Below are 13,017 nucleotides of genomic sequence, written 5' to 3' on the forward strand. Positions count from 1 at the left end.
TTAGTAATGAGAAAAGACAGAAAGGATAGATATATGGATGGATGGATGGATGGATGGATGGATGGATGGATGGATGGATGGAAGGATGGAAGGATGGATGGATGATTGGATGGATGGATGGATGGATGGATGGATGGATGGATGTTTGGATGGATGGATGGATGGATGGATGGATGGATTCAATCAGTTTGACCATACATTTTAGTAATGAGAAAAGACAGAAAAGATAGATATATGGATGGATGGATGGAAGGATGGATGGAAGGATGTTTGGATGGATGGATGTAATTCAATCAGTTTGACCATAGATTTTAGTAATGAGTAAAGACAAAGGATAAATGGATGGATGGATGGATGTTTGGATGTAATTCAATCAGTTTGACCATACATTTTAGTAATGAGAAAAGACAGAAAAGATAGATATATGGATGGATGGATGGATGTAATTCATCCAGATAGATAGATAGATAGATAGATAGATAGATAGATAGATAGATAGATAGATAGATAGATAGATAGATAGATAGATAGATAGATAGATAGATAGATAGATAGATAGATAGATAGAAAAGATAGATATATGGATGGATGTATGTATGTATGGATGGATGTTTGGATGGATGGATGGATGTAATTTAATCAGTTTGACCATACATTTTAGTAATGAGAAAAGACAGAAAGGATAGATATATGGATGGATTGATGGATGGATGGATGGATGGATGTAATTCAATCAGTTTGACCATACATTTTAGTTATGAGAAAAGACAGAAAGGATAGATATATGGATGGATGGATGGATGGAAGGATGGATGGATGATTGGATGGATGGATGGATGGATGGATGGATGTTTGGATGGATGGATGGATGGATGGATGGATGGATGGATGGATGGATGGATGGATGGATGGATTCAATCAGTTTGACCATACATTTTAGTAATGAGAAAAGACAGAAAAGATAGATGTATGGATGGATGGATGGATGGATGGATGGATGGATGGATGGATGGATTCAATCAGTTTGACCATACATTTTAGTAATGAGAAAAGACAGAAAAGATAGATGTATGGATGGATGGATGGATGGATGGATGGATGGATGGATGTAATTTAATCAGTTTGACCATACATTTTAGTAATGAGAAAAGACAGAAAGGATAGATATATGGATGGATGGATGGATGGATGGATGGATGGATGGATGGATGGAAGGATGGATGGATGATTGGATGGATGGATGGATGGATGGATGGATGTTTGGATGGATGGATGGATGGATTCAATCAGTTTGACCATACATTTTAGTAATGAGAAAAGACAGAAAAGATAGATATATGGATGGATGGATGTTTGGATGGATGGAAGGATGTTTGGATGGATGGATGTAATTCAATCAGTTTGACCATAGATTTTAGTAATGAGTAAAGACAAAGGATAAATGGATGGATGGATGGATGTTTGGATGTAATTCAATCAGTTTGACCATACATTTTAGTAATGAGAAAAGACAGAAAAGATAGATATATGGATGGATGGATGGATGTAATTCATCCAGATAGATAGATAGATAGATAGATAGATAGATAGATAGATAGATAGATAGATAGATAGATAGATAGATAGATAGATAGATAGATAGATAGATAGATAGATAGATAGATAGATAAGATAGATATATGAATGGATGTATGTATGTATGGATGGATGTTTGGATGGATGGATGGATGTAATTCAATCAATTTGACCATACATTTTAGTAATGAGAAAAGACAGAAAGGATAAATATATGGATGGATGGATGGATGGATGGATGTAATTTAATCAGTTTGACCATACATTTTAGTAATGAGAAAAGACAGAAAGGATAGATATATGGATGGATTGATGGATGGATGGATGGATGGATGGATGGATGGATGGATGTAATTCAATCAGTTTGACCATACATTTTAGTAATGAGAAAAGACAGAAAGGATAGATATATGGATGGATGGATGGATGGATGGATGGATGGATGGATGGAAGGATGGATGGATGATTGGATGGATGGATGGATGGATGGATGTTTGGATGGATGGATGGATGGATGGATGGATGGATGGATGGATGGATGGATGGATGGATGGATGGATTCAATCAGTTTGACCATACATTTTAGTAATGAGAAAAGACAGAAAGGATAGATATATGGATGGATGGATGGATGGATGGATGGATGGATGGATGGATGGATGGATGGATGGATGGATGGATTCAATCAGTTTGACCATACATTTTAGTAATGAGAAAAGACAGAAAAGATAGATATATGGATGGATGGATGTTTGGATGGATGGAAGGATGTTTGGATGGATGGATGTAATTCAATCAGTTTGACCATACATTTTAGTAATGAGTAAAGACAAAGGATAAATGGATGGATGGATGGATGGATGTTTGGATGTAATTCAATCAGTTTGACCATACATTTTAGTAATGAGAAAAGACAGAAAAGATAGATATATGGATGGATGGATGGATGTAATTCATCCAGATAGATAGATAGATAGATAGATAGATAGATAGATAGATAGATAGATAGATAGATAGATAGATAGATAGATAGATAGATAGATAGATAGATAGATAGATAGATAGATAGATAGATAGATAGATAGATAGATAGATAGATAGATAGATAGATAGATAGATAGATAGATAGATAGATAGATAGATAATGACAGCACTCATCAGACCTTTAATTCTGTTCTTGATGTTTCGAGGAGAGCTGTTGTTTTCTTTGATTTCTCCAACTCCCGTCTCCTCAGCCATGACAAGAGTAAAAAACTCTTCCAAGCTTTCTCCTTGAGCTTTAGCCAGGCAGAAATTGGAGTACTTAAGAGTTCCCGGTCCATCCAATAAAATCTACAGAAATACAAAGTGACACTTTGCTAAGTTCTGACAATAATAAAAAAAGACTGGTAACATATAACATGACATTCCTTATATACATGACAAGCATACACATTTTTTAAATAAAAGATTAAAGTGATTTGATAAATAATTTTTATTCTGATACGATAAATTCAGAAACTGATGAATTCTAAAAGGTAATGATAAAGTAAAGAAAACTTCTTAAAAAGTCATATCATGAAAATTCTGTGAATTATCCTGAAAATAATAAATCAGTTTGACACAGAAGCTAGTCATGGATATCAAGAGATCATTTTCGCTTGCTAACTATATGATTTCATGTAAGTGATAGGTTGCGAGACATTTTACAGTATATCTTGATTAAAAATAAAAAAGCACCTTTGCTTGAAAAAGCTTTGTGTATGGATAAATCATTATAATAAACACTGTGTATTTTTTTTTTAAAAATGATGATTGGACAGAGGAATCATTCATTTTGCTCCAATTTAGCTGATTCTACTGTTGTTTGGTTTGTAATGTGAGAGTTAAAGGAAAAGCTGATGGAACACAAGGTGTGTCATTTCTCACATTAGACAGCTCTGCATTTTGCACCATTGTACTTGTGACTTGTGTTTTGTTCATAGAAATTGCTGGCACTTAAATTGTCACTTGTCATTTTGCAGCTGTTATTAATGTATTGTTAAATGGAAAATGTGTTTAATTTAATGAATGATTTGTGTATGTGCATGTGTTACCCTGCCAGTCCTACACCACCTAACCTGCTCCGAGCTGAGATCCAATCGGCGACCTTTCGCATGAGAGTCGGTTGCTCTACCAAGGAGGCTAAAGACCATGGCCACTAGCATCTGTCGCTAGAGCACCTTTAGAGATCAGAGGAGTGAGGTTTACCTGCACAGCACTTACTAGCTGGCCTCCGTTACACTTACCCCCCTAAGCCTCACTCCCATCCAGGTCACAGCACCAATGTAACCCTACCGGTCCTAAACCACCCAACTCACTCAGAGCATGGATCGAACCGGTTACCTTCTGCATTGCAATCGTTTGCTCTAACAAGGAGGCTAAAGACCATGTCCTCTAGCATCTGTCGCTATAGCAAATTTTAGAGGTCAGAGGAGTGAGGTTTACCTGCAGAGCACCTACTAGCTGGCCTTCGTTACACTTGTTTATTAAAATCAAGTTGTTATAACCAACTTTTCGGCACCTTTGTTATTGATGAAAAATCAGACTTGGACCAATAGCATGAGTTGAGAGTTTGAAAGCTCCAGCACTAGACTGTATATTCAATAGGCCTTTCACAATAATCAATATATCGACGTATTGCACAATACATGGACATGACCTCAATCATTTTTGGTGATGCAATATATATCACTCATACATAAAAAAACAATTTTAGCAACATTTTAGCTGATTGTGCAACATCTCTATCTCTGTTGGAGGTGTCAGTATGGTTAAAATACACTATAGTATTCACTATAAATCACTAGTATATTTTCATGTAGGTTTCTGACAACTGAAAATAGTTCTGGTAGCAGATATCGCAGCCTTGGTTACTTTTTACCTTCACTTTTTTGTTAGCATTTATTATTATTATCTATTTAGGATATGCGTTTTCACATTCCGAGTCCAATACCTAAATATTAGGCTGTTCAAATGACTGTAACTAAATTAAATATTCTTAAGAATAAAATATCATGTGTTTTATGGAAAAGTGTACTTGCATTATGATGATATTATATTGTCATTCTGGCATTATATATTGATTGGCATAAAATGGCCTTAAAAATCACAATATATTTTGGTGCAATATACTGTACAACAAAAATAGATATAGTGACAGGCCTAATATTTAATGTAGAATGGGTTTCCTAATAGGTGTGATGCTTTTACCTTTGCAGGTGTGAGATCTGAAACAATAATTCCAGAGTCGTGGATGTATTTAAGACCTTTAACCAAGTCAATGGAAAACTCTCTCACTACATCCTCTGACAAGCATTCATCTTGAGCGATCAGTGCTGCCAAGGATCCACCTAGAAAAAAAAGAGTTGCAAAGGGAAAATCATAAGAATTAGCATTAGATTTTAATATCTAACCCAATCTATGTATATTATTTTTGCTCTTTATTTATTTTAGTATATCTTCATTATGTGTATGTCGAGTTAACCTTAAATTATGGGGACCCCACATATCCCTCACAAATACAGCAATTCTGATGTGGTAAGGAAAGTTTTCCAGTTTCCTTGAGGAATATAGTTTATAAATTATGCAGACTGAAGTGTTAAAATGCAGAATGTTTTCTATGAGAATGTTCAATATTGGAAAAAATATGATATTGCAATTTACACTCACCGGCCACTTTATTAGGTACACCTTACACTAGAACTGGGTTGGACCCCCTTTTGTCTTCAGAACTGCCTTAATGCATCTTTTCATAGATTCAACAAGGTACTGGAAATATTCCTCTGAGATTTGGGTCCATAATGGCTGCACATCCATCATGCGAATCTCCACCACATCCCAAAGGTGCTCTATTGGACTGAGATCTGGTGACTGTGGAGGCCATTTGAGTACAGTGATCTCATTGTCATGTTGAAGAAGTCTGAGATTATTCGCGCTTTATGACATGGTGCGTTATCCTGCTGCAAGTAGCCATCAGAAGATGGGTACACTGTGGTCATAAAGGGATGGACATGGTCAGCAACAATACTCGGGTAGGCTGTGGCGTTGACACGATGCTCAATTGGTACTAAAGGGCCAAAAATGTGGCAAGAAATTATCCCCCACACCATTACACCACCACCACCAGTCTGAACCGTTGATACAAGGCAAGATGGAACCATGCTTTCATGCTGTTGACGCCATTCTGACCCTACCATCCGAATGTCGCAGCAGAAATTGAGACTCATCAGACCAGACAATGTTTTTTTAATCTTTTATTGGCCAATTTTGGTGAGCCTGTGTGAACTGTAGCCTCAGTTTCCTGTTCTTAGCTGACAGGAGTGGCACTGTTCTTCTGCTGCTGTAGCCCATCTGCCACAAGGTTTGACATGTTGTGCGTTCAGAGATGCTCTTCTGCATACCTCGGTTATTTGAGTTACTGTTGGCTTTGTATCAGCTGGAACCAGTCTGGCCATTCTCCTCTGACCTCTAGCATCAACAAGGCACTTGTGCCCAAAGAACTGCTGCTCACTGGATATTTTCTCTTTTTCAGACCCTTCTCTGTAAACCATAGAGATGGTTGTGCATGAAAATCCCAGCAGATCAGCAGTTTCTGAAATACTCAGACCAGCCCGTCTGGCACCAACAACCATGCCACATTCAAAGACACCTAAATCATCTTTCTTCCCTACTCAGTTTGAACTGCAGCAGATCGTCTTGACCCCGTCTACATGCCTAAAAGCATTAAGTTGCTCCCATGTGATTGCCTGATTAAACATTTGCTTTAACAAGCAGTTGGACAGGTGTACCTAATAAAGTGGCCAGTGTTTATTGTCACAAGAAAACCAAAATATTGCAATATGAACACAATTTCACCAGAAAGCTTGAACAGCTCTGGAAAGAATTCGTTAAGTTAGATTGCATTGGATGATTTTGTTGGGGAGTGAATTGTGCATAAAATAAAGCATAGATAAATACAACAGAGCAAAGATAAAAGTGAAATAGACAGTGCTTTATGCTTTTCCAGGAAGTCTAACAATATTCAGGTACAGAAACTGAATAATAAATGTAAAAACACTTTGTAGTTGTCACAGTAAAAATAATTCAATTAAAAAAAATCTTTATTAAAGATGCAAATGGTAAATTTCTTGTATCACAGGCTTTAAAAACACATGCAAATGATACACTTTCACTCCTCCATCATGATTAAACTGTGCAGTGACTCTACAAATCTCATGTGTTCTGAAATACTTCTCCTGGTCAACTATAATCCCAACTACTTTTCTGTGATTTGACTATTGTGGATGTGCACATTGCAAATATCAATGCTGAAACGATATATTGTGCATCCCTTGTATGAAAATAATTTTGCCTATGTGAAGTCCCCACAAAGACAGCTATATGTGGTGTGTGTAACATTGATTATAAACACCTTTTAACATTTTAGTTTTCATTTTGGCAAAGTCTAATAGTCACCTGTGCACATCTCCACCACCATCCACAGATGGTTGCTAGTCTCGTACCATTCATAGAAAGCCACCACATTGTCATGTTTTATGTCATGGGCCAGTCTCACCTGTGGAGATAATATGACACTTATTAGGGTAACGTTAATATTTATATTTGAGTGAGTAAACACTTTAGTGCATACAACAAACAGCTCAAATTGGTTAAAGTTTACATACATGGTTTGTTAATTCGGGTCTCTTGTGTTTTTCACTGCAGATGATGGCCACGAAATGAATGCTGCCTTTCCTTCTGCCCTTATAAACAACTGATCTGCTGCCTCTTCCGATCTCTTCATACAAAATAAAGTTCTCCATCTATGTAGAATTGAAAAAGCATGCGTATTAAAACCGACAATTATTCATTTTAAACACAAGGCAGCTTTTGACGTATTTTACATGCATAAACACATGCAAAGGGAGCTCGAGTTCACAGAACTACTACAAACACAACTTCCTGAGCACACACACACACCACTGGAGCTCAACAGTTCGGACACCGACTGACTAACACCATATTTAAAACATTCCGAGGTTCTACTGGTTATATTTTAACATTAATTGAGAATAAAGACGAGGTTAATAACCTTTTAGTCTTTCTCCTCGCGCGCGGTGAGCAACTGACAAACGGACACAAATTGGAAGCGAAACTAACTCACGCGAGGGGGGAGTCATGTCAGTGGTCAAACTAAAGAGTTTAAATATGTCTGTTTTAAATATAATAACATTATATCACTTGTTTTCGGATATTAAAAGTGTATCATATAAAGATATAATTAAATCACGTCACTCTTACCTTAAGTTTTTAACTTTGTGGTATTTCAACACCCCTATATTTGGACGATCCCTAGTTGCTAGGCTACAGAGGAGGACGCATTACTGCGTTTAGGAAGCCGGTTCCACTGAGCACGCGCAGGGATATGCTAGAATGTGATCTGCTTTTTCTGGGTTTGTTTGCACTCTTTTTTAATATTTAAAATATTACTTTACTTCTTTGATCGCTTTAACCCTTTAACCGCCTGCTCTACCAAATAGTTGACCACATTTTAACTGTTTTAATTAATGACTGTGAAAGTTTTAAATAATGGATTAGGCTACACTACACAGCATTGTTGGTTTACAAGAAAATCAAACAAACATAGTCCTGTTGCACTACTTCACTTGATTTTGGTTTGATCGTAAATATAAATAAATAAATGAGAATCTGAAATAGGGCAGTGTGGTGGCGCAGTGGGTAGCGCTGTCGCCTCTCAGCAAGAAGGTCACTGGTTTGAACCTCGACTGGGTCAGTTGGCATTTCTGTGTGGAGTTTGCATGTTCTCCCCCGTATTGGTGTGGGTTTCCTCCATGTGCTTCAGTTTCCCCCAAAACTCCAAAGACATGCGCTATAGGTGAATTGGGTAAGCTAAATTGTCCGTAGTGTATGCGTGTAAATGAGTGTTTCCCAGTGATGGGTTGCAGCTGGAAGGGCGTCCACTGCGTGTAACATATGCTGAATAAGTTGGTGGTTCATTCAGCTGTGGTGACCCCTGATTAATAAAGGGATTAAGCTGAAAACAAAATCAATGAATCTGAAATAATTTATGGCATACTTCAACAAATAAAGATGTTTTAGTATTCAGAAATGTCTTATTTTGATTATGTTTTTAAATAAATTGATCTCTCACTTCATATTTTCTGATTTTTCATAGTATATGTATTAATTCCGGTACTTTTACCATAAACCGACATATCAAGCATTTGGTAGAGGTTGATATTTTTGAAATTAGGGGATGTTACCTCTTTGGTACAGAACTGAACAAGACACTTGATCCTACTTCTATAAAGAAACTCGGCATCATTTCCTTTCTTGCAAAAAAAAAATAAATTTTGCTCAACTAGAACCAACAAAGGCCTTCAACATACAACTCTTGAATGAACCAATGCTCTTGGAACAAAATACATACTACTTAAGAAACAAAGGGGGTGTCTTTCAAAAAATATGGATGTCTCTAACGAACCTCTGACTCTCTGACGCCTCAGATGTGTTTTCATAATAAGTGTGACTACTCAATGACAGCAGAACTCATTCATTCATTCATTTTCTCTTCGGCTTAGTCCCTTTATCAATCTGGGGTTGCCACAGCGGAATGAACCGCCAACTTATCCAGCTTATGTTTTATGCAGCGGATGCCCTTCCACCTGCAACCCAGTACTGGAAAACATATATAAGCACTCTTTCACACACATACACTACGGCCAATTTAGTTTATTCAAATTACCTATTGCGAAAGTCTTTGGATTGTGGGTGAAACCGGAGCACCTGGAGGAAACCCACGCCAATATGAGGAGAACATACAAATTCCACACAGAAATGCCAACTGACCCAGCCAAGGCTTGAACCAGTGACCTTCTTGCTGTGAGGCGATTGTGCTACTCACTGTGTCGCCAACGCAAGTTACTTTTTAGTTCAAATAATTCGCTTTTAAAGCATAGATTGCAGAATTTGTTCATTATTTTGTACACATCGAAGAAAAGGAAAAGGGGATTATAGTCTCAATGGACAGTGATTCTACTTAAGACAAAAAGTACAAAATTAGCAAACACATTGCTTTAAATGTTCAGTAATTTGTATAAACACGGCATAGAGCTCTGGGGTAAGGAAGTTCTCAGATAACATTATTCTAAAATATTATTTTTGATGTGTTTTGTTTTCAAGTAAATAAAGGTTATACAGTTCGTTGTTAATTTCAGAGCTCCTCTATTAAAGTGAAAGAAAAAAAACGAGTTCTGAAAGAGATCAAGCCTTAGCCAGGTAATGAAGTAACGCAAAAGTAACTCAAAAGAAACGTAGCGCATTGCTTACCGTAAAAAAGTAACTGAGTAATGCAACTAGTTACTTTTTGGGGGAGTAACACAATATCGTAATGAATTACTTTCAAAAGTAACTTTCCCCAACATTGATAATAATATAATATTATGCTATATAGAATATACATTAATTATGCTATATAGAATTGACCACGCTGAGGAAGTATTTAAAGGATGCAAGTTTGCTAAAAGGTTGTACTTATATATTTATTTAATTAATTGATTACATAATTAGTGTTTGGTAACAATTCTGCCACGTGAATGTGTGTCATTGAAAGTAGCATACTTTTATAAATCATTAATTAGGAAACAGTCAAATGTGTTTTCTTCAACAAGTACAAAACAGTTGTGAAAGAGAGTTGCAAAAGCTGGTTAGTGAGGATGGGGAGTGGCGTCACGCTCGGGGAGGTTGAGAGAGAAAGAGAGAGAGTCTGTGTAACGTGTGGGGCGGAGAGCGTGTAGCGTGTGATACCGGCTTTTTACATGGGATTCCGGGGATAACGACCTTTATCATTTGGGAAGAGCACATCATAATTATCAGTTCTTCTCTCGCCCTAAGCTTCTCTGAATGGGAATTACAGATACTCGAATCTCCTGGAGAACCGAAACACCATAGTGGACAATATCGCCGTGCTACTTTTCAAGCAGCAGGTCCATTGAAAGGGAGCCGGGGATCATTGTTGCCAGATAATTACGAAATGATGTCCGCTTCGTCGTAAAAAAAAAGTCTACTGAATATATATTTTTTTAATTTAACGTTTAGCACAGGATTGTGTTTAACGACTTTTCAAGTAAACCTTCATCCGATCTGAGTTGGACTTTCTACGGTATTTTTGCTTATAGGACACCATCCGTCGTATGGTAAGATATAATGCTTTTACACACAAGTGTCAGTATCAATATTGAGGTGAAGTAGGTTTTATATTCGTACAGTCGTTCAGACAACTTGTGACATGCTCCCTATATTATTTACCATGGTATTTTGAATATTCGGACTGAAATTACATGCAAGTATGACTTCAAAACAACATCAGCACTATTTATTTGACCCCGAACAATGTTGTGCATTTGGCTACTAATATTTTACTATTTAGAATTAGCAAAGAATACATTTCTAAAATTATATTATTAAGGAGAATGTCAGAATGTGTAAATATATGAAACCAACTTTACCTCAATTGTATACATGGTTTACCATGGATTTTGAATGATAGGTCTGAAATCATATGCAAGTATGACTACAAAACAACATCAGCACTATTTAATTGACTGTAAACAATGTTCTACTTTGACAGTCGTTGGCTACTAATATGACTTCCCTATTTAGAACTAGCAAAGAATATTTTTCTGAAGTTATATGATTAAGGAGAATGTCAGAATGTGCGAATTTTAAAACCAACTTTACCTCAATCTACTTTTATAGTCTATGCAGTGTTGATGTTGACTCAACGTATACCTTCTGGTTGTGTTCCAAAATCTAGTGAGCAGCCTAGCTAGATAACTGACTGCAATGTAATTTAATGATGAGTAAAACTGCTGCACATGTTTATGATTTAGTTTTTAAGACACATTCTGATTGCTGGTCCAGTCTATTGGCTTGTTTTTGAGATTGATGTAAAGTTGGTTTTATATTTGCACAGTCGTTCAGTGACAACTTGTGACGTGCTCTCTAAATGGTTTACCATGGTATTTTGAATATAATGACTGAAATCAAATGCAAGTATGACTTCAACAGGACATCAGCTCTGGTTGTGTTCCAAAATCTAGTGAGCTACCTAGCTAGACAGCTGGCTGCAGTGTTCCTTAATGATAAGTGCTGCACATGTTTATGATTTAGTTTTTAAACCACATTTTGGTTGCTGGTCCATCTTACAAAACTAAACCAACAGGGAGTTTTAGGGATTGAGGTAAATTTGGTTTTATATTTGCACAGTCGTTCATTGACAACTTGTGATATGCTTCTTATATTGTTTACCATGGTATTTTGAATATTCGATCTAACATCATACGCAAGTATTAGCTCTGTTTATTTGACTGTGAACAATGTTGTACTTTGATAGTCATTGGCTACTAATATGATTTCACGATTTAGAGTTAGCAAGGAATACTTTATTGAAATTGTATCATTAAAAAGTCCAAATTTGTGAATGTAAATTCCACTTCAATTATATTGTTTTCCATGGTATTTTGAATGTTCGGTCTGAAATCATATGCAAGTATGACTTCAAAACAACATCAGCTTTAATTATTTGACTGTAAACAATGTTGTACACTGACTGTCATTGGCTACTAATATAATTTCACTATTTAGAATTAGCAAATGATACTCAAATTATATCATTAAGGGGAATGTTAGAATGTGTGAATATAAATGCATGAATATGCATTTCTGCTTGGTCAGATAGGGAGATTGCCTGAGACCAGTGTAGAAAGAGACCAGTGTTTTTCCTCTTAGTGCAGAAAGAATTGAGGTAAAGTTGGTTTAATATTCACTCATTTCGACTTTTTTCTTAATAATATAATTTCAAAATAATATTCTTTACAATTTCCTAATAATGAAATCATATTAATAACCAACAACTATCAAAGTACAACATTGTTCACACTCACAGTCAATTAAATAGTGCTAATGTTGTTTTAAAGTCATAATTACATGTGATTTCAGTCATTATATTGAAAGTACCATGGTAAACAATATAGAAAGAGTTAAATGTACAATGAATGTGCGAATATGAAACCAACTTTACCTCAGTGTAGAAACATCTATCCTATGACTTGACCTCAGGCTACACTGCAAAGTTTAGCAAGTAATAATCTATAATAAACTCTTATTATAACCCAAGCAGATTATCAGATCTGATTACCTAAATCATATTTCTTTAATACTCTTAAAATTTGATTTCATGGTGATGCTGTGACCATACTTTACCTTTCAAATACAAGAGTGACAATGGCTGTCTTTACTTTTAAAGAGATAGTTCACTCAAAAATGAAAATGTACTCAGAAATGTATTTTATTTGCACATAAAAGAAGATATTTTATCGGTTTGTTCCGCTGTGGCGATCCCTGATTAGTAAAGGGACTAAG

General features: G+C 36.1%; 1 protein-coding gene across 1 annotated transcript in view; it reads right to left on the reverse strand.

Moving 5' to 3' along the window:
- ulk4 (unc-51 like kinase 4) overlaps positions 1–7,712 on the reverse strand; it is a 330,407-nt gene extending 322,695 nt beyond the window's left edge. The window contains exons 1-5 of the mRNA XM_056475236.1: positions 7,667–7,712; positions 7,260–7,397; positions 7,051–7,150; positions 4,807–4,946; positions 2,739–2,907 (exon numbers count right to left, since the gene is read on the reverse strand). Of these exons, the coding sequence (XP_056331211.1) occupies positions 2,739–2,907; positions 4,807–4,946; positions 7,051–7,150; positions 7,260–7,397 (547 nt within the window). The 5' untranslated portion in view covers positions 7,667–7,712. The remainder of the gene's footprint in view (positions 1–2,738; positions 2,908–4,806; positions 4,947–7,050; positions 7,151–7,259; positions 7,398–7,666) is intronic.
- Positions 7,713–13,017: the final 5,305 nt, after the last annotated feature.

Source organism: Danio aesculapii, chromosome 16, assembly GCF_903798145.1.
Source record: "Danio aesculapii chromosome 16, fDanAes4.1, whole genome shotgun sequence".
Lineage (NCBI taxonomy): Eukaryota > Metazoa > Chordata > Actinopteri > Cypriniformes > Danionidae > Danio > Danio aesculapii.